At 40.7% G+C, this 20,064-nt stretch overlaps 1 protein-coding gene across 12 annotated transcripts in view; it reads right to left on the bottom strand.

Annotated features, from left to right (window-relative positions):
• The window catches only part of dennd2b (DENN domain containing 2B), a 462,540-nt gene that overhangs the window by 66,983 nt on the left and 375,493 nt on the right, over positions 1 to 20,064 (bottom strand). For 11 of the 12 annotated variants that reach the window (XM_072592318.1, XM_072592325.1, XM_072592315.1 and 8 more), the window contains one exon: positions 7,299 to 7,376. The exons of the other annotated variant lie outside the window; for it this stretch is intronic. In XM_072592318.1, the coding sequence (XP_072448419.1) occupies positions 7,299 to 7,376 (78 nt within the window). The remainder of the gene's footprint in view (positions 1 to 7,298; positions 7,377 to 20,064) is intronic. 12 annotated transcript variants of the gene reach the window in all.

The raw sequence follows: 20,064 nt of genomic DNA, 5'->3' as shown, positions 1-20,064 counted from the left end.
TAAAGCTTCCACATCCTTCCTATAAAGAGGTGGCCACAACTGAACACAATGCTCCAAGTGTGGTCTAACCAGAGCTTTATAGAGCTGCAGCATAACTTTGTGACTCTTAAACTCAATCGCCCAATAATGAAAGCCTTCAGACCATATGCCTTTTTAACAACTCTATCAATTTGGGTGACAACTTTGAGGGATCTAAGGACATGGACCCCAAGATCCCCCTGTTCCTCCACACTGCCAAGAATCCTTCCTTTAATGCTGTAATCTGCATTAAAATTCAAACTTCCAAAATGAATCACTTCACACTCTCCCAGGTTGAACTCCATCTGCCATTGCTCAGCCCAGCTCTGCATCATGTCAATGTCCCACTGCAACCAACACCAGCCCTCCACACTATCCACAACTCCAACAACATTTGTGTCATCAGCAAACTTACTAACTCACCCTTCCACTTCTTCATCCAAGTCACTTATAAAAATCACAAAGAGCAAAATCCCAGAAGATTCCTGTGGAACACCATTGGTCACCGAGCCCCAGGCTGAATACGTTCTATTTATGACCTCTGTCTTTTATGGTCCAGTCAATTCTGTATCCAGACAGCCAGATTTCCATGTATCCCATGCCTCCTTACTTTCTGAATGTGATCTTTATACTGGAAAATTACCCACACTGCCTTCATTACAACCAGGCCATCAAGTAACGGACTGGCTACAGGGAGACAAGTGGTCTGAGGAAGGGTCGCTAAACCCGAAACATTAACTCTGCTTTCTTTCCATAGATGTTGCCAGACTGCTGAGCTTTTCCAGCAATTTCTGGTTTGATTATGAAAAGCTATGCTATTGAACATAACAGTTCACATGCCATAGTATCCACAATCTATACTTTCATCATGTGAAGAAATTTCTCAGTCTACCATTGCTAGTGTAAAATGCAGTGCATCTGCCTAATTACAGTGCCTATTTCAAATCAAGACAAGATTTTTTAAAGTCATGTTTTCAATTACTTTTCATACCTGTTTCTATGAATATGATAATATTGGTGTTTAGTCTATTATAATTAAGGCCTCTTGCCATCATCACTCACAGGGGACACTGCATTGAAAGTTCTTGACCGAATGCAACATCGGATATTTCGTTGAGATAAAAGGTTCAGCCATTGCACACGTTGCATCCTTTCCAGCAAAGATGGCTTTCCCTCCTAGCTGCAACTACACTTCAATCGGAAATCTTGAAGATGTGCCAATTCTGTAAATGGAATGTTTTGTTGGCTCTGTCCTTTAAAAAAAAACTTTGGCTAGAAGAATACTGACATTGTGAAATGAGGCCATTCTGTGTTTGGGAAAATTGTTCCAGCAAATCAAAATGAATGATTGCTTCAAATATTACAGGAAAAGCTTCAATCTAGAATGATTTTATAGTGGAAGGAGTGTGTTGGATAAATATCTACCTGGAATAAGTGTCAACAATTATCTGAAAGAAGCCTAACGAGAGGACGATGGTACAGGTGGACTGGAATAAAGAAAAATTCTCCTCCAGATCTTTTATCAACGATTTTTAACAAATGTGTTCTGTTTATTGACCCACTAGTGAAAATCTTTGCCTTAGCTACATTTACCAACATCTCTTGTTATCTTGAAACTTGCTGTTGGGTCCTCTCTCAAGCTTCTCTGCTTCAAGAGGAATATTCCTAAATTTTTCCATCTCATAACTAAAGTTCCTCATTACTCGTAACACCCTTATGGACTTTTTCTATACTATCACTCAGAGTTTGACATCTTTTCTGATGCATATCCAGAATTATTCCAGTTGAGGTCCAAATAGGCAAAATTTTATAATTCACGTGATCTTTTATCTTTTTATTAAATTTAAAAGCCCAGGTAACCCATATGCTTTCTTGACTATCTTTAAAGATTTATTGGCACAATCACTACTCATCTACACTTGTAAAAATCGTGCCGTTTACAATTTGTCTTTTCATATTAGCCATCCCAAAATGCATAATTTAACATTCCTCCACATTAAACTACAATGCCATTTTTCTGTCAACTTCTTCTTCTTGAAGTCTATAACAATTTTCATCAATATCTACTGAGTTTTGTATCATCTGCAAATTTGTTTTTCACTATTATTCTAGACAGCCCGTACTAGATTGTTTACGAAACCAAAGCTTGGGGAATAGCACTCCAAGAAAACTACTCCAAATCTAAAACTTTGAACCACCATCATTCTTTGTTTCCTATGAATGAACCAATTCTGCATTCATACCACCAACTATTCCCATGGCCTACCAACTCCTCTACAAGCCTCTGTTCAGTACATGTTGTATGCCATCTAAGTCTATACAATTTCTGCAGCACAATGCAACCTTCTTTGCTATTGCAACAAATAATTCAATTGAATTAGTCAGCTGTGATTTGCCTTTCACAAGTTAATGCAATCTACCCTTCATTAGCCTCCACCATTTTAAGTGAAAAGTTGATTTTGTCCTTAATAATGGTTAGTCTAAATTCCTGGTTTAAACCTATCCCTTCCAGAATAGTGGTACAACAGTCATTTTTTTTCCTGTCCACTGGCACAACTGTAGCAATGAAGACTGAAGGATTGTGACCTATCTCTCTAATATTTCTACCTTTCAACAACCTAGGGTGCATTCAATCTGGACTAAGTTATTTACCGACTTCAGATAATGCTCGTCATTTCATCCCTCTCCATCTATTATAATCCTGTCTATTACTTACTTCTCTGTTCAGTGCAACTAAAATAGTATCTGCTTCCTTTGCAAAGACAGATGCAAAGCACTTATCTAATACATTAGTCTTGTCCTCGGACTCTACATGAAGAATCAGGCAAAATTTTCCAAGCTAAATATTCACACTCCACATGGATAGAAAATATTTTCTAACTGAGCATAATGTTGCTAACTAATCTTTTCCATAATCTTCTGCCTCTACATTAACATTTTTAATATTGGCCAAACCAATGACACCCATATTCCATGAATGAATAACTAAGAAGTGTATGGAAAGAAGCTGTGGAATTATACAACTCTCATGTACTTTCCACCAGCTCAGATGAACAGATCACTGGGGTCACCAAAACAAGTAGCTAATTGTCACACAATGTGCTATATATCTTAAACAGCAGGAGTAGGGTTTGGAGACAGGAACAACCTTACAGCTGCAGACCAAGCAAGATCTTTTCAGGTGCAAGTAGAACCTCAGAGGCCATCAATGAAGACAACTATCCTGGATCAGAATCGGAAATCATGTTAGTTACCACAACTGTAGTGAAACTGGGGAAGATTGACTCTGGTCATAGCTTTCTTACTCAGCAGTCATAAGAATTTTTACACGTCATCAACCACATCTTTAGAGAATACTCTTTGGATCCTTGGAGATATCAGCTGCTTCTGTCTGGAAGAATAAAAGTCTAATGGAAGGCAGAATGATGACATCACAGCAGCTTCCAGTTTATCTTGCAAACACAAATGAAAATCTTTAGGTGGTCACTTACCAGCTGAATAATGATGGAGTGAAATCACTTTTGACAAATACTGCAATGATCTGAGGTGCCTTCATTGCCACAGGTGAATCAATGCACCAGTTTGAATGCACCCATTACAAAAGCATCCGAGGGCTCTCTCATTCTGACTGGTCTCATTAGTCACAAAGTGGACACAAGCGGTGATAGTGGCAAACATGGTACCAGTGAACTGGGGTGCACTTCTGTGCAACAAATTAAGAAATCCTGCAGATGGCACCAGTAGTTGTCTGAAAGGAGATAAAGCTGAATAAATTCATAAGTGCAGTCATTGCCAAAGTGTGCCCTCCTAGTCCAGCTGAAACCAGATCTTGGTCCAGGAAGTTGAAAATATCAGAAATAACCTGGCCTCAAAGTCTGGGCCTCCTGGGCTACCATTATGCAATTATATCCACAAAGCTGATCCTCTGACTACATACCCTGTACCAGGGTTTTCAATCTCTTGATCTTTAGGTTCATCCTGTCTGTCCAGTGGAGCAACTAGTGGATGAGAAAACTGCTGTCCTGATGGTGTTCCCCATAATGTTGCTGCCTGCTGCTCCTATTCCTCATCAGATGTACAAGATTGAGCTGGACAACCTGCTCCCATGCTGCTTTGAAAGTTGACAACTGGGAAATGCAAACCAAAGTTTGGAAAGCATCCATTGTAGCAGAAATGACTTCCGAAGTGTTGGAAATCACCTCCAAAACAATGAAAGTACACCCTCAGACAGATTTAGGCACAGAAGCAGCTTTCATTGGTCAACAATTAAAGCCTTGCAGACTTACTTATCTCCATTTTGTTCTCACCTACATGGAGAAACTTCAAACATCTCTTGAAATCTATATACCGGAGTTTAAAGCTAGTGTTCAGAATTAAACCTTCAATCAATTTTCATGTTTGTTCACGATACTCATCCACCTGCCTGTCTGAAGGGGCATTCTTATACACCATGCAACCTGTAGCACTTAAAGAGAGGTCAGTTACGTTGGGTTTCTAACTAGCTTTTGAAACCTCTGTGAACATGCACATGCTCTGTACAGGTTAAAATTCTGCTCTGTATTTCAGAAATGCATCACTGGTTGTAAAACTCAATGGATTAGCTAGACATTATCAAAACTGAAATACAACATTAAATTATAATTTTGTATAGGACTGACAAAATAAAATGTCTCAAGGGACTTCTCTGCAGTGTTATAAAACATAATTTGACACCTAACCACAAAGAAATATTAGAACAGATGATACAAAGAGTGCTAATGAGATAGTTTTTAAGGAATGTCTTAAAGCAGGGAAGAGATGTGGAAAAGTTTACAGAGGATATTCCAGAGTCTGGGCAGCAAAAGCCAAGACATAAATTTGGATCAGAGAGGATGGAATATATATCAAAGGATTGTGCAGCTGGAAGAGACTATTGTAGACGTAAGGATAGGCAACCCCATAAATAGATTTGAAGATAAGGATAAAAATTTTAAAATTAAGGTGTGGCTTGAACAGGAGCCCATGTACATCTTTTTAATGATCACAGTGAAAATGGGCTATGTATAGTCAACTTTCATCATTTAACTTGAATACATAAGACTTGGATTAATTAAAAGTAGTCTGAATAGGCACAATAATGAACTAAAATGGCTGCTGTGATCACCTGACAAGCTCAGGCAACCCACAGGAAATACACAAACCAGTTGCCTCAGAATTACTATTTCAATCAAAAACCACAAAGTGAATGAGGCATTGAAATTTGTATCTCTAAAGGAATGGCATTTTTAACCAAAAAGAAGAGAAAGCAACATGGACAGATAATGGAAGAGATACTGGAAGCAACTCTCTCTCTCTCTCTCACTCAATCTGGGTGGTGGCCTAGTAATAATTGTACTGACTAGTAATCCAGACTAATTTCTGAGGATGAGCTCAAATCCAATCTCACCAGCTTGTCACAAAGGTAGTCCCTTTTTTTCTAAAAGATGTTCCTTGGCTCAAGGAGACTCTGTCCTTGATTTTTTTCAGGGGGATATTAAACCGGCGCAGACTCCGAACAGTCTGGTTTGGTACAGGGATGAAAGGAATTTGAGAGGCATTTTGTTTATATGTGAACAGATAGGACTTCAGGCCAAAGTGGTCATGCTTTAGAACTGACCTGTATAAAGAAAAGGGAGTGGTCAGCTCTTTAGCTAGCTGAGCAGTTTTAGTTCAGTCTTGAACTGGGAAGTTCAACGGGGAGCTGTATGGAAACTCTCTCTCTTTTCTACCCTTCAACCGGTGTTCCATGTATACTGGGTTTTAAGGGGAGTTTGTTTATTGGGACTGTTTTGTGCATTCAGAACAGCATAATTAAGTCTAGTTGGATAGGTTGAGTTCTATAGGAGTTCTTTATTTTGTTATTTGTGTTTCATTGTGTAATTTTGTGAATAATCTTTTTGTCTGTTTTAAGATCTAGTAGTCACCCTAGCCAGCTTACTCCGGGTAATTTTCACTGTACACTTATCAAAACAAATTGCAAAGTTATGGTTTGGGGCTGCCTGCTTAAAAATATGTTGAGTGGTTTGGCCTAGTCCATAAGAAGCTCCAGGTATTTAAATTCAAATAACATCTGGAATTAGTCTCAGTAATGATGACCATCAAATCATTATGATTATGTTTTAAAACGAAGTTTCACTAATGCCTTTTCGGGAAGGAAACCTGCCATTCATACATGGTCAGGCCTCCATGTGACTGCAGACCCAACAACATGGTTGACCCTGAACTGCTCTCTAAAATGTCCAGCAACCCACTCATACCCTTGAACAATGATCTGTTTTTCTTGAATATAAGAATCACACTAGCTTTCCACTAGTCCACTGGCACACCATCTTGTTCAACATTCATTATTGTGCTTGGAGACTGTTATAATCAGGTGAGGAGGGGTCATGACTCCTTTTTTGATCCCCATTCTTGTACATTTATAACTTTTTTTTCCCCAATATATTGTTACATTTTTAGCATACAGACATCACACCTTAATTAAACTTAGTTAACCAGATCAAAAGTGAAGAACCAGTTCCAAGGTTTTCTTGAGTGAAAGACAGTGGAGTTGTATAAGCAATGACAACAGCCCAAAAATAAAGTGAAATGCCAACCACAAATATAGGTAACTTCCAAACAGATTGAGAGGGGTGTCGACTACAGATGGGGGATAAAGGCAAATCCAATTAAATATCTGAAGAGTCCTTGGGATGCAAGCACATGGTCCAACTGTTTAGCACTTGTCCTGTCTCATTAGCAGTTGGAGCTTGATCTTGAGTTCTCAGTGAACAGTGATTTTACCAAGTTGCCTTTTTCACTGGTGTTGGTTTCTGAGAGTTTTCCTTTTAAGTCACGGGATGTGGACATCACTGATAGGGCTAGCATTTGTTGTACGCCTCTATCTAAGACTTATAGAGAGAGTTAACACAGTGATATAGTACTTCTCTGTCATAATTTGCATTCAAGCTATCAATTTCATTTTGAACAAAAAGGTATTATTATTTTCAGGAAAACTCATTCTTAACCTTGTACATTGTGTTAATGTTGAAAGTGTTGAAAGTGTTGATCTCAATCAGGTCTAATTATTGGCAGTTATTGGAAATATTAAGGCACACTGACTAATTGTTTCAGATTAAATCTTGCATGAGACTTTTCATAAATCTCTAAATGGGAACTACCTAATTCTCAATTAGCAGAAACTCCTCAACTCTCATTGATGGTCTTTGAACAAGTTTGTTACAAGTGAACAAAAGTTTGTAATTCAAGGTGTAACACCATACCTTTGAAAAGAGGGTGAAGCAGCCCAGACGACTAATGACACAATAAACCTCTGGTAAGCGTGGGCCTTTACCACTTGGCTGAAATTAAAAGTAAAAAATAATGAAAATTAAAGATAGTCCTTCAATAGTAACAAAAATTCTTGTTTTATTTATTAATAAGGAGTTGGGAGGTCATCTTACAGCTGGACAGGACATTGGTAGGCCACTGTTGGAATATTGTGTGCAATTCTAGTCTCCTTCCTATCAGAAGGATGTTGTGAAACTTGAAAGGATTCAGAAAAGATTTACAAGGATGTTGCCAGGGTTGGAGGATTTGAGCTACAGGGAGAGGCTGAACAGGCTGGGGCTGTTTTCCCTGGAGCGTCAGAGGCTGAGGGGTGACCTTATAGAGGTTTATAAAATCATGAGGGGCATGGATAGGGTCAATAGACAAAGTCTTTTCCCTGAGGTGGGAGAGGCCAGAACTAGAGGGCATAGGTTTCGGGTGAGAGGGGAAAGATAGAAAAGGGACTTAAGGGGCAACACTTTTCATACGAAGGGTGGTGCATGTATGGAATGAGCTGCCAGAGAAAGTGGGGAAGGCTAATACAATTACAGCATTTAAAAGGTATCTGGATGGGTATATCAATAGGAAGGGTTTGGAGGGATATGGGCCAAGTGCTGGCAAATGGGACTAGATTAGGTTAGGATACCTGGCCGCATGAACATGTTAGACCGAAGGATCTGTTTCCCATGCTGTACATCTCTTATAACAACACTTGCCCTTCACTATGACTCGGTAAAAACAATGATTGCAGATGCTAGAAACCAGATTTTGGATCAGTGGTTCTGGAAAAGCACAGCAGTTCAGGCAGCATCCGAGGAGCAGTAAAATTAATGTTTCGGGCAAAAGCCCGATTCCTGATGAAGGGCTTTTGCCCGAAACGTCGATTTTACTGTTCCTCGGATATTTCCTTCACTATAACTCACCCTTCAATATTAAACATACTTACTCTGCTATGTTAAATACATTTGCCTTAACATATTATTCATCCTAAAGGATTAAAGATACTTAATGTCCAATTTTGCTCACCGTCCAGTAGTAAAGGTTTCTCTCTACAGCATTATCTAGGATATACAGCACAGGATAGGTCCAACTACTCAATGCTGGAACTTGTGCCCCATTCAAGCCTACACCATCTTTTTCATTTAAATATAGCTATCATCATTGTAACATTCTCCTTTTCCCCTCAAGTGCTTAACTAAGTATTGTTAAATACAACAAGACTATTTGTTTCAACCACTCCCTAGATTTTAATGCCAAGGTTTCCCGTGACTCCAATGTCTGGAGCAGAACCATGGAAAAAGATGAGGTTGAAAAAGCCAGCGTAAATGACATCCATTCTCCTGCTGACGAATTGTGGTCAGTATGGCCTCATTATAACAGACACCCTCTTCTGTAGGAAGGGTAAACTAAAAACAACATCTTTAGGTATGCTAGATTTGGCGCAATATGGATTGCATCACATTTGGATCACGGAACTAAACGATGTCTGTATCACTTGAACCATGTGGGGAAATGATAAATGTCCAATAGATCACTGAACCAGTGATGAACACCATTCATCACCAAGACATTATATAGTTCAAAAGTCCAACAGAAAGTAAATCAGTGCCTCAGTTTGAAAATAATTGAAGAGAAGAATTCCAAGTGCGACTTACAACTGATCTGCAAAATCTTCTGACATCACAAATCAATTCCAGTACAGTAGGATCAAATAAAGTCAGTGAACAAGAAGCCAATGCCCAGATCTTAGGATTCGGACAATTACATCACCTGTACCAATTCAATGCAAGCAATGCTGAAATAGGAGACTTCCTAAAGTAAAATCAGTAACCTTAATTGGCTGCAGAGCAATGCAATGTCATTTCAAAACTCATGCCCAATGACAAATGTGGAAGACAAAGAAAACACGGTGAGAACAGAAAGCCCAGAAGATCCAACAATATGCTGACCATCGAGACATGAAGAATTTTGAGGTCACCAGGCCCATCTACAAAAATCAAACAGACAACAATCTCCTTTGCACAGCGTCTCAGATGCATTCCTCTTCTAATGATGATAATGCCATGTCAATGCTGGAAAGAATATTCCAAACAACTTCAAGTTCAGATGTCCCTCAGTGCCCCAAGGTAAAATCCATGGTTGAGCCACCATCAGCAGGAGATCTGTAACAAACTAACTAACAAATGAAAAACAACAAAACCTGCAGCTCCAATGGTATCTTGGCTATGGTCTTCAACGCTGATGGGCTTTTGCTAGCATAAAGATCCCATGTAATTATCTGACAGATTTGTGGGGGAAAATAAATTGCCCTGCTCTCTCTACTTCATGAATGAAGCAATTATAACTACCTTTATGAAGGGCACTGACTCATGGGGAACTATTAAGATACTTCCCTCTTGTCCACAGCAGGGAAATTCCTGACACACAAATTCATGAGTTTCTTATTTTCTGTGGCTGAGATAATCTTCCCAGAGAAATGTGCCTTTAGATCTTTCGGAAGAACTTTCAACATGACTTGTATTGCAAGATAAAGCCAAGAAATATGTCTGAGAATAGCATCAGGAATTCATCATTGTATTCATTGAACTGACCAAAGCATTGATTCAGTAAATCATAAGGCTCAATGGATTGTATTCCAAAGATCTGGATGTCCAAGAAACCTCTTGCAACTGCTTTATGATTATGTAGTTACAACTGTCTGAGTGAGAGGATCTGAAACTGATACCTTCCAAATCCAAACTTGCATGATAGCTTTTAAATTATACAGGGGATAACAAATAAACAGTGTATTTTCACCTCTCCAAGTATCAACTATCTTTTGCTGGCAGTGTTAAATTGAGATTAATACTTAACCAACCATCCTCGATGTGAATGGTCTATTAGTTTATAGGTGACTGCAGTGTTGATGGCACGCTGTACTAGATTTGTAAGTCACTTTCAATGTCTCCAATTCTAAATACGAGAAGCTAAGCCAGTTTTTCAATGTTGCCAAAACAAAACTCATATCAACCTATATCTAGTCCGCCAAATATTCCACCTCCCATTAGTGTGAAAGGGGAGGCACTGAAATATGCTCAACACTTTCCATACCTTGGCAGCCATATCTCTCAAAAGGCCATCACTGATGGCGGGGAATGCTTAACAACAACGACCTCTAAGTCCAAACCTTTAATTCAACAAAAATTCTAGTGTCCACAGCAACTGATATTACCATGCTCTTGTACTGCAATGAGATCTGGGATGTATATCAGATCAGACCGTGAGAGGAATCTCATCAGCAGTGCCTCACAAAATGCTCCAGACTCCAATGGGATGACCATTGACAAAATCTACAGTCGTTCCTGAAACCTGCCAGTATTCAGGCAAAACTCCTGGAAAATCAACTTTTATTGTCTGGGCATCGTGTCCAGATAGACAAAAACTATCTTCCCAACTCTCAAACTGCCAATGTTCTGGAAGAGGACAAAGAACACAATTCAAAAATACACTGACGCTTTCCACGAAGGACAGAGCATTGACAATAATGATTGGGAGGAACTTACTTCCAATCATGTTGAATGTGGACAACTCATCCATCAATCTACATCAAGCTTTGACTCACCGCATCTTAATAATGAGGCAGAGTAGCAATGGAGAATCCTGCACTCCAGATCATACTTCCTCATAAGACAGCCTGGTCCACATGTCTAAAGGTTTGCAGTTTGATAATGGACCTGCTCAAGCAGATGCAGATCCATGACAGAAACCCAAGACCCTAGGGACATCATCTTCAAATAAACTCAAGGAACGTTAGATCATCTCTCATTCCTTTTTCAAGAACAAGGTCGCAGTCTGCAAATCCATTAAAGATACTTTTCATAAGGTATCACTCGTTTAATATTATTGAAGTGTCTTTATCTATATTGTATATAATGAAAATGCTTTCAGGAACGATACACTTACAAAACCGACAAAAACGTATTTTTAATCCGTAATCCAGCAGGCAGTACAAAAGGCAAATGTAAGTTCGCCTTCGTAGTGAGAGCTTTTGAGCACAGGACTAAGGATGTCTTGCCAGAGAGTTTTACAGGGCCTCGGTGAGACTACACCTGGAATATTGTGTATTGTTTCGGTCTCCTTACTTGAGGAAGGCATTCTGGCTAAGGAGGGAGTGCAGTGAAAGTTTACCACAGTCATTGCTAGTCTGACAGGACTGACACTAAGAGGAAAGGTTGAATTGGTTAGGATTATATACACTGGAGCTCAGAAGAATGAGGGTTCTCATAAAATCGTAAAGAAGTCTACAGGACTAGGTAGGTTATCTGCAGGAAGAATGTTTCTGATAGCAGGGGAGTCCAGAACCAAGGGTCACAGTCTAAGAAGAAGGGTAAACCATTTAGGACTGTGATGAGGAGAGATTTCTTCACCCAGAGGGTGGTGAGCCTTTGGAAGTTGCTACCACAGGAAGTAGTCAAGACCAGAAAAATTGCATGAGTTCAAGTAGGAATTGGATGTAGCACTTGGGGGCCAAAGGAATCAGTGCCATGGGGGGAAAAGCAGGAGAAAGCTATTAAATTGTACTATTAGCCAAAGAACATAGAACATTACAGCATAGTACAGGCCCTTCAGCCCTCGTGTTGTGCCAATCCGTGGAACCAATCTGAAGCCTATCTATCCTACACTATTCCATTTTCATCCATATGTTTATCCAATGACCATTTAAATGCCCTTAAAGTTGGCAAGTCTACTACTGTTGCAGGCAGCACATTCCATGCCCTTACTACTCTCTGAGTAAAGAAACCACCTCTGACAATCTGTCCTATATCTATCACCCCTCAATTTAAAGCTTTCTCCCCTCATGTTAGCCATCACCATCTGAGGAAAAAGGCTCTCACTGTCCATCCTACTCTAACCCCCTGATTATCTTATATGTCTCAATTAAGTCACCTCTCAACCTTCTTCTCTCTAATGAAAACAGCCTGGTCCCTCAGCCTTTCTTCATCGGTCCTTCCCTTCACACCAGGCAACATCCTTGTAAATCTCCTCCGCACCTTTTCCAAAGCTTCCACATCCTTCCTATAATGCGCTGACCAGAACTGTATGCAATACTCGAAATGCAGCCGCAACAGAGTTTTGTGCAGCTGCAGTATGACCTCATGGTTCCGAAACTCGATCCCTTCACCAATAAAAGCTAACACACCTTATGCCTTCTTAATAACCCTATCAACGTTGGTGGCAACTTTCAGGGATCTATGTACATGGACACCAAAATCTCTCTGCTCATCTCCATTATCAAGAAATGTTACTATTAGCCCAGTACTCTGCATTCCTGTTGCTCCTTCCAAAGTGAATCACCTCACACTTTTCCTCATTAAACTCCATTTGCCACCCCTCAACCCAACTCTGCAGCTTATGTCTCTCTGTAACCTGCAACATTCTTCAGCACTATCCACAACTCCACTGACCTTAGTATCATCTGAAAATTTAGTAACCCATCCTCCTATGTCCTCATCTAGGTCATTTATAAACATTACAAACAGCAGCAGCCTCAAAAAAAGATCCTTGCGGTACACCACTAGTGACTGAACTCCAGGATGAACCTTTCCCATCAACCATCACCCTCTATCTTCTTTCAACTAGCCAATTTCTGATCCAAACCACTAAATCACCCTCAATCCCTCCATATTTTGTACAATAGCCTCCTGTGAACCTTATCAAATGCCTTACTGAAAACCATATACACCACACCAACTGCTTTACCCTCATCCACCTCAATGAATTCAATAAGGTTTGTGAAGCATGACTTACCCTTCACAAAGGCGTGTTGACTATCCCTAATCAACTTATTCCTTAGATGATTATAAATCGTATCTCTTACAAACTTTTCAGATACTTTACCCACTACCAAAGTAAGGCGCACTAATCTATAATTACCAGGATCGTCTCTACTCCCCTTGTTGAACGAGGGGACATTTGCTATCCTCCAGTCTTCTGACACTATTCCTGTAGACAATGACGACATAATGATCAAAGCCAAAGGCTCTGCAATCTCCTCCCTAGCTTCCCAGAGAATCCTAGGATAAATCCTATCCAACCTATCTACTTTCATATTTTTCAGATAATGAGGAATGGCCAACTCCAGCTCCTTTTTTACTATGTTTCAATTTAAACAAGTGCTGAGACAACTGCTTTATAATATCCATTTGTTCTTAGGGTATGCTTTTCTTACGATTGAGAAAAAAAACTGACATCAGAAAGGAAGTAGGGCAAAGTTGAATGGAGGAAAGTTGTGGGTGTAGAAACTATTTGGAAAATTAAGAAATTTCAAAGTTTTGAGGTTTTGGCAAAAAAACATATTTGAGTAAGTGAAGATGAGAAGGGCTTTCATTTCAAAATTGCAAGGAGGATGATACCTGAATTTTAAGAAGAACATGAGTAAGAGGTCAAAAGGTGAAGTGATTTTATTCACTCGGTTTTGCAGCTAGAGTTATAACCAAATATTTTATGTGGCTGCCACTAAATGTTCACAAATATGTTAATCGATGAAGTTCATGAAGTTCACATCTGACTGAAGAGTTGAATGGCTTCCCCTTATTAGGCATTGAATTGCTCCTGAAACCACTGACTGATTAGATCAACTATGTAAAGTTTTTGCTTCACAGCTACAGTAAAATTCATTGGAATGTCAACACCTTGCCAGAAGCCTTGGATATCCACCAGCCCATAGCTGTCTTTGGTAATTGCCAATAAAAACACATTGGTCCACAAACATCTAGATACAATGCAGCAAGCCAAATAAAAAGTGAAATTCATTTTTCTAACTATAATGGATCTTGGGTAAAATGAAACTTAAGGTCTGGAATTTCCTCCGAGCCACTTCCTGGTTTGCCACTATACTGACACCAGAAATACAGTGGGAACCCTGTTCATGCTGATAACCTGGGTTTCTTCAACACTTCCTGTGAAATTACTGTGACAGGCAAATTTCCCCATTGAGTAATTGGAGAGCAGGCCAATTATATATACTGATATTTAGTTTAGCTTTCGACATCCCGCTTTTCTTTGTTTTAAAATAACCTCTCCCAACACACTAGAGGAAGCAGTCAATGCCATCTAATAACACCAAGGGCCAGTCATGTATTTTAAAAATTAACTCATGGCATGTAGGCTTCACTGGACCAAACTTTATTGGACAAATTTTATTGCTCATCACAAGTTGCCTGGCGTAAATAGCAGTGTATTTGGTGCCAGTAGACTCACAATGCTGTGTCTTGGAAATGATGGACAGGCTTTGGGAAGTCAGGAGGTTACTTACTCACTACAGAATTCACAGCTTCTGAGCTGTTCTTGTAGCCAGAGTATGGCTAGGCCAGTTCTGTGGATTACCAGAGACCAGAAACAGGACTTTGATAGTGGACGTTTCAGTGATGACAATGACATTGAATGTCAAGGGGTGATGTTTAGATACTCTCTTGTTGGAGATGGTCATTGTACTGACAAGTGGCAAGTAACGTTTCACCAGGCAAAGCTAGATATTGTTCACATCTTGCCACACTTGGATGTGAGCTGCTTCAACTTCTGAGTCTTGAATGGTGTTGAACATTGTTCACTGATGATTGCACAACCCCACTTCTGACATTCTGATGGACAGATGATCATTGGCGAAGCAACTGAAGATGTTTGGTGCTCAGACTCTATCCTGAGGAACTTCTGTTGAGATGTCCTGGATCTGAGGTGGCTGTTGTCCAACAACCACAGCCACCTTTTATTGTGTCAGGTATACATTCAACCAAAAAAGTGTTTTTCTCCCCAATTCCCATTAATTTGAGTTTTGCTAGGGCTCCTAAATGCCACTCTGTCAAATACAGCCTTGATGTCAAGAGTAGTCACTCTCAATTCACCTCCTTTGTCCATATTTGAATGGAGGTTGGAATGAGGTCAGGCCCTGCCAGAATCCAAACTCAGCACCAATGAGCAAGTTTATTGATAAACAAGTGCTGCTTGATCGAACTGTTGATGACACCTTCCATTATTTTACAGATGATGAAGAGTAGACTAACGGGGTGATAATTGGTTGGGTTAGCTATGTCCTGCTTTTTGTGTACAGGACATTCTGGTAATTTTTTACTTTGTCAGGTAGATGCCAGCATTATAGCTTGTAAAGGGGCATTGCAATTTCTGGAGCATAAGTCTTCAGTACGAGTGCCAGTATTAGTTGTCAAGGCTCATTGCTTTTAGAGTATGAAGTGTCTCCAGCAGTTTCTTGATATCAAATGGAGTGATTTCAATTGGCTGAAAACTGACATTTGGAGGAGACCAAAGTGGATCACGCACTCAGCACTTCTGGCCGAGGATTGTTGTGAGTGCTTCAGCTTTCTCTTTTGCACTGATGTGCTGGGCTACACTATCATTGAGGATGGGGATATTTATGAAGCCTCATCCTCAAGTAAGTTATTTCATTGTCCTCCACCACTCAAAACTGGATGTGGCAGGTCTACATCAGCTTAAATCGGATGTGTTGTTTGTGGAATCAGTTAGCCCTGTCTATCACTTGCTGCCTACTCTGGCTGGCATGCAAGTAGCCTTTTTTGTAGCTTTTTTCAGATTGACCTCCTGCACTTTTCACAGAACCAGTGTTGACCCCTAACTGGATGGCAATGATAGAGAGGAAATATGCAGAGTCACGAGTTTGCAGATTGTTCTGGAGTCTGATTCTGCTGCTGCTGATAGCCCACAGTGCCTCAAGGATACACTGCTGCAGGCAGATGGGCAACGATGGGTTAACTAGCTTCTTCCCTCTTGTTGGTTCCCTCACCATCTGCCACAGACCCAATCTAGCAGCTATGTTCTTTAGGACTTGACCAACTCAGTCAGTCAGCTTCATAGGACATTAGGGGTTGGGGGTGTAACATAGTAAGTAACGGGCGGTTTCCTTGTCTACATCAGACCTCATGGCGCCTGGAGCCAATGCTGAGGACTCCCAGAGAATATGGCAATTCCTTCCAACGATATACCACTGTCACTTCTGCTGGACTTTTGCTCTCAGAAGGACGTGACATTCTCAAACATGGTGACTTGGGCTGTATAGTTATGGCAACATTCTGAGAATGATTATGTTAAGCTGTGGCATGACTAGTCTGTGAGATAACTGTCCCAATTCTAGCACTAGCCCCCAGATGTTGGCAAGGAGGACATTGCAGAATAATCACAGCTGAAGGGTAAACTGCTTCCAGTTCCTAGGTTAGTATCAGGTCGTCCACCTGGCTTCATCATTTTCTGGAGTGGTTGATACAACAGAGAGGCTTGCTAGAGCATTTCAGAAGGCAACTGAGAGTCTCCCACATTGCTCATGTAAGCCAAACCTGGTAAGGAAAACAGTTTTCCTTTCTTAAAGGACATCATTGAACCAGAAGGGTTCATATGGCAACCAACAATGATTTATGATCAACATTAGATATTTAATTCAAGATTTTTAAAACTGAACTCAAATTCCATCAGCTGGCTTGGTTGGATTCAAACCAAGATGTCTCAAGCATTTCCTAGGTCCCTGGATTACCAGTTCGCCAATAAGATATCACCTCCCCCTCATTCAGCAATGCTTGAGATTGATGCTGGTAAGATTATGTTGAATTGTAACAATTCCTTAATGACAGATAATATGACTCCATGGGGTAATGGGTGTGAAGGCACCATCCAGACAACTGAATATATTTGCGGCTGCTGCAGATTTGCTTGCAAACTAGAATTAGGAAGCCATGACCACAGTAATTTCAAAGAAACGTCTTCACTACCTTTGTTCAGACAGTGAGCCAAACAACTTATTAAAGTTACATGTGCGATGCTGAGAATTGTCACTGCTCATAGGTAACAGCTGGGCTACAGAATGTACTGATTTTCTACTGCCATTGCGAGCATTTTAGCATCCAGAAATATTGCTTCTATGTGTAAATGGGGATTTTTTTCCCCCTTGTATTTAAAGCTCCAAGATAAATTTTGCTACATGGTCATCATATGTGCCAAACCATAGAAAAGTCACGAAAACTGTCAAAAAGCTCCATAAAAAACTGTCAACTTTGAATGTAAGCCCATAACCAAGGTGACCAGTTTCAAATTGTTGAATAGGTTAAATTCCTTTTTACTTGCATGGGATTTAAAGATTTTTAATCAGTACATTGGAGATACTCATATCCTATAATTTGTTTTGTTCTGTGGAAACTGAACACCAATGACCTTAGCTATGACACAAGAACAAGCAGGTACACAGAGAATATAAGGAAAATTAAAACCAAAATACTGTAGACGCTGGAAATCCAAAATAGAAGGAGAAAGTGCTGGGGAAACTTGGCATGTCTGGCAATAACATATGGTGAGGAACAGAGTTAATATTTTGAGTCCAATGGAGCATTTACCCCTTGTAAAACATGTCAAAACACATTCAAAATTATATTATAAAAGTGATTGGAAGACCTCCTGTTTTCAATAAGACTGAGATTTGTGTACAGACTTTTTAACTTAAAGTCCCTGCTGCTAAAATTTAAGAGAAAAAAAAATCCAGTCACTTGTTCCATTTTGTTGAATTGCAGGCCGTATGATTGAAGAAAATAAAATCTTTTATTTCTGTTTAAATAGTCTTCATTGTCTGGAATGGCAAGAGTTTGTTATGATAGCTCAAATCATGATAAATGCTTGACTGGGTTTCAAAAGCTAAAACCAACTTAATTCAGCCTGAGTTTTGGTCAACAGTTTACCAGTTTTTAAGAGGTAATTAAAGGATTATCTGCCTTTGATATGGTTTCTGGATTGATGGTTGTTGATTTTACAACAGCACAATCATTTAAGGGGATTAAATGATGTTCAATGAGAATTAAATTGGTTTGAACATCAATCAAACACACTGCCATTCAGTATGAATGTTAGAAGTTTGCAATTTTTAAGTCAATTTCAAGGGGCTCATTCTTTGAAATGAACACGGAATGGGCATAGAGGATTCAGGGGAAAAGTTAGAGACAAGAACAACGTGGAGAGCTGGGCTGATGTCCCAGTGAACTGCAGCAGGCATTCTAACCAGCCTCAGCTCTTGCACTACTGGCGTATTACCATGGAAGTCCAAAAAAAAGCTACCTCATTTCTAGAAAATTGTCAAAACTGAAGAGAGTGGCAAAAAAGTGATAGCTTTTATAGCATAGCATAAGGTGATTCAGAATAAACTGAACAGCTATTAGGACAGAAGAGAAGGTCAGTGGAAACATCAAGCATCACAAAACAAAATCCAAAAGGAAGTGATAATGGTTTCAGAGAACAGAAAATATTCTTGATTCATGGGATGAGAAATAGAAAAGGGATGGTCTCCTGATTGGGATTGTATTATAGACTCCCACCCCCCACCCCTGAACAGTCAGTGGGAAATTGAGAAACAAATGTGGAAGGAGATCTCAGTTATCTGTAAGAATAATAGGGTGGTTATGGTAGGGGATTTTAACTTGCCAAACATAAACTGGGACTGGGAGAAAGTGAGGACTGCAGATGCTTGAGATCAGAGCTGAAATGTGCTGCTGGAAAAGCGCAGCAGGTCAGGCAGCGTCCAAGGAGCAGGAGAATCGATGTTTCGGGCATGAGCCCTTCTTCAGGAATGAGGAAACTATGCCAAGCAGGCTAAGATAAAAGGTAGGGAGGAGGGACTTGGGGGAGGGACATTGGAAATGCGATAGGTGGAAGGAGGTTAAGGTGAGGGTGAAAGGCCGGAGTGGAGGTGGGGGTGGAGAGGTCAGGAAGAAGATAGCAGGTTAGGAAGGCGGTGCTGAGTTCGAGGGTTGGGACTGAGACAAGGTGGGGCAGGGGAAATAAGGAAACAGGAGAAATCGGAGTTCCTCTGCCCTTGAGCCCCGCCCCTCCAATCGCCACCAGGACAGAACCCTCACCTACCACCCCACCAACCTCCATATACATCGTATCATCCGTCGTCATTTCCGCCACCTCCAAACAGACCCCACCACCAAGGATATATTTCTCTCCCCTCCCCTATCAGCGTTCCGAAAAGACCACTCCCTCCGTGACTCCCTCCTCAGGTCCACACCCCCCGCCAACCCATCCTCCACTCCCGGCACCTTCCCCTGCAACCACAAGAAATGCAAAACTTGCACCCACACCTCCCCCCTTACTTCCCTCCAAGGTCCCAAGGGATCCTTCCATATCCACCATAAATTCACCTGCACCTCCACACACATCATTTACTGCATCCGCTGCACCCAATGTGGCCTCCTCTATATTGAGGAGACAGGCCACCTACTTGCGGAACGTTTCAGAGAACACCTCTGGGACACCTGGACCAACCAACCCAACCACCCTGTGGCTCAACTCCCCCTCCCACTCCACCAAGGACATGCAGGTCCTTGGACTCCTCCATCGCCAGACCATAGCAACACGACGGCTGGAGGAAGAGCACCTCATCTTCCGCCTAGGAACCCTCCAACCACAAGGGATGAACTCAGATTTCTCCAGTTTCCTCATTTCCCCTCCCCCCCCCCACCTTGTCTCAGTCAAATCCCTCGAACTCAGCACCAACTTTCTAACCTGCAATCTTCTTTCTGACCTCTTCGCCCCCAACCCCACTCCGGCCTATCACCCTTACCTTAACATCCTTCCACCTATCACATTTCCAACTCCCCTCCCCCAAGTCCCTCCTCCCTACCTTTTATCTTAGCCTTCTTGGCACACTTTCCGCATAAACTGGCACTGCCATAG

The sequence above is a fragment of the Chiloscyllium punctatum genome, chromosome 22 (genome assembly GCF_047496795.1).
Source record: "Chiloscyllium punctatum isolate Juve2018m chromosome 22, sChiPun1.3, whole genome shotgun sequence".
NCBI classification, from domain to species: domain Eukaryota; kingdom Metazoa; phylum Chordata; class Chondrichthyes; order Orectolobiformes; family Hemiscylliidae; genus Chiloscyllium; species Chiloscyllium punctatum.
The sequence above is the reverse complement of the archived record's forward strand: the minus strand, read 5'-3'. Positions and strand labels throughout refer to the sequence as shown.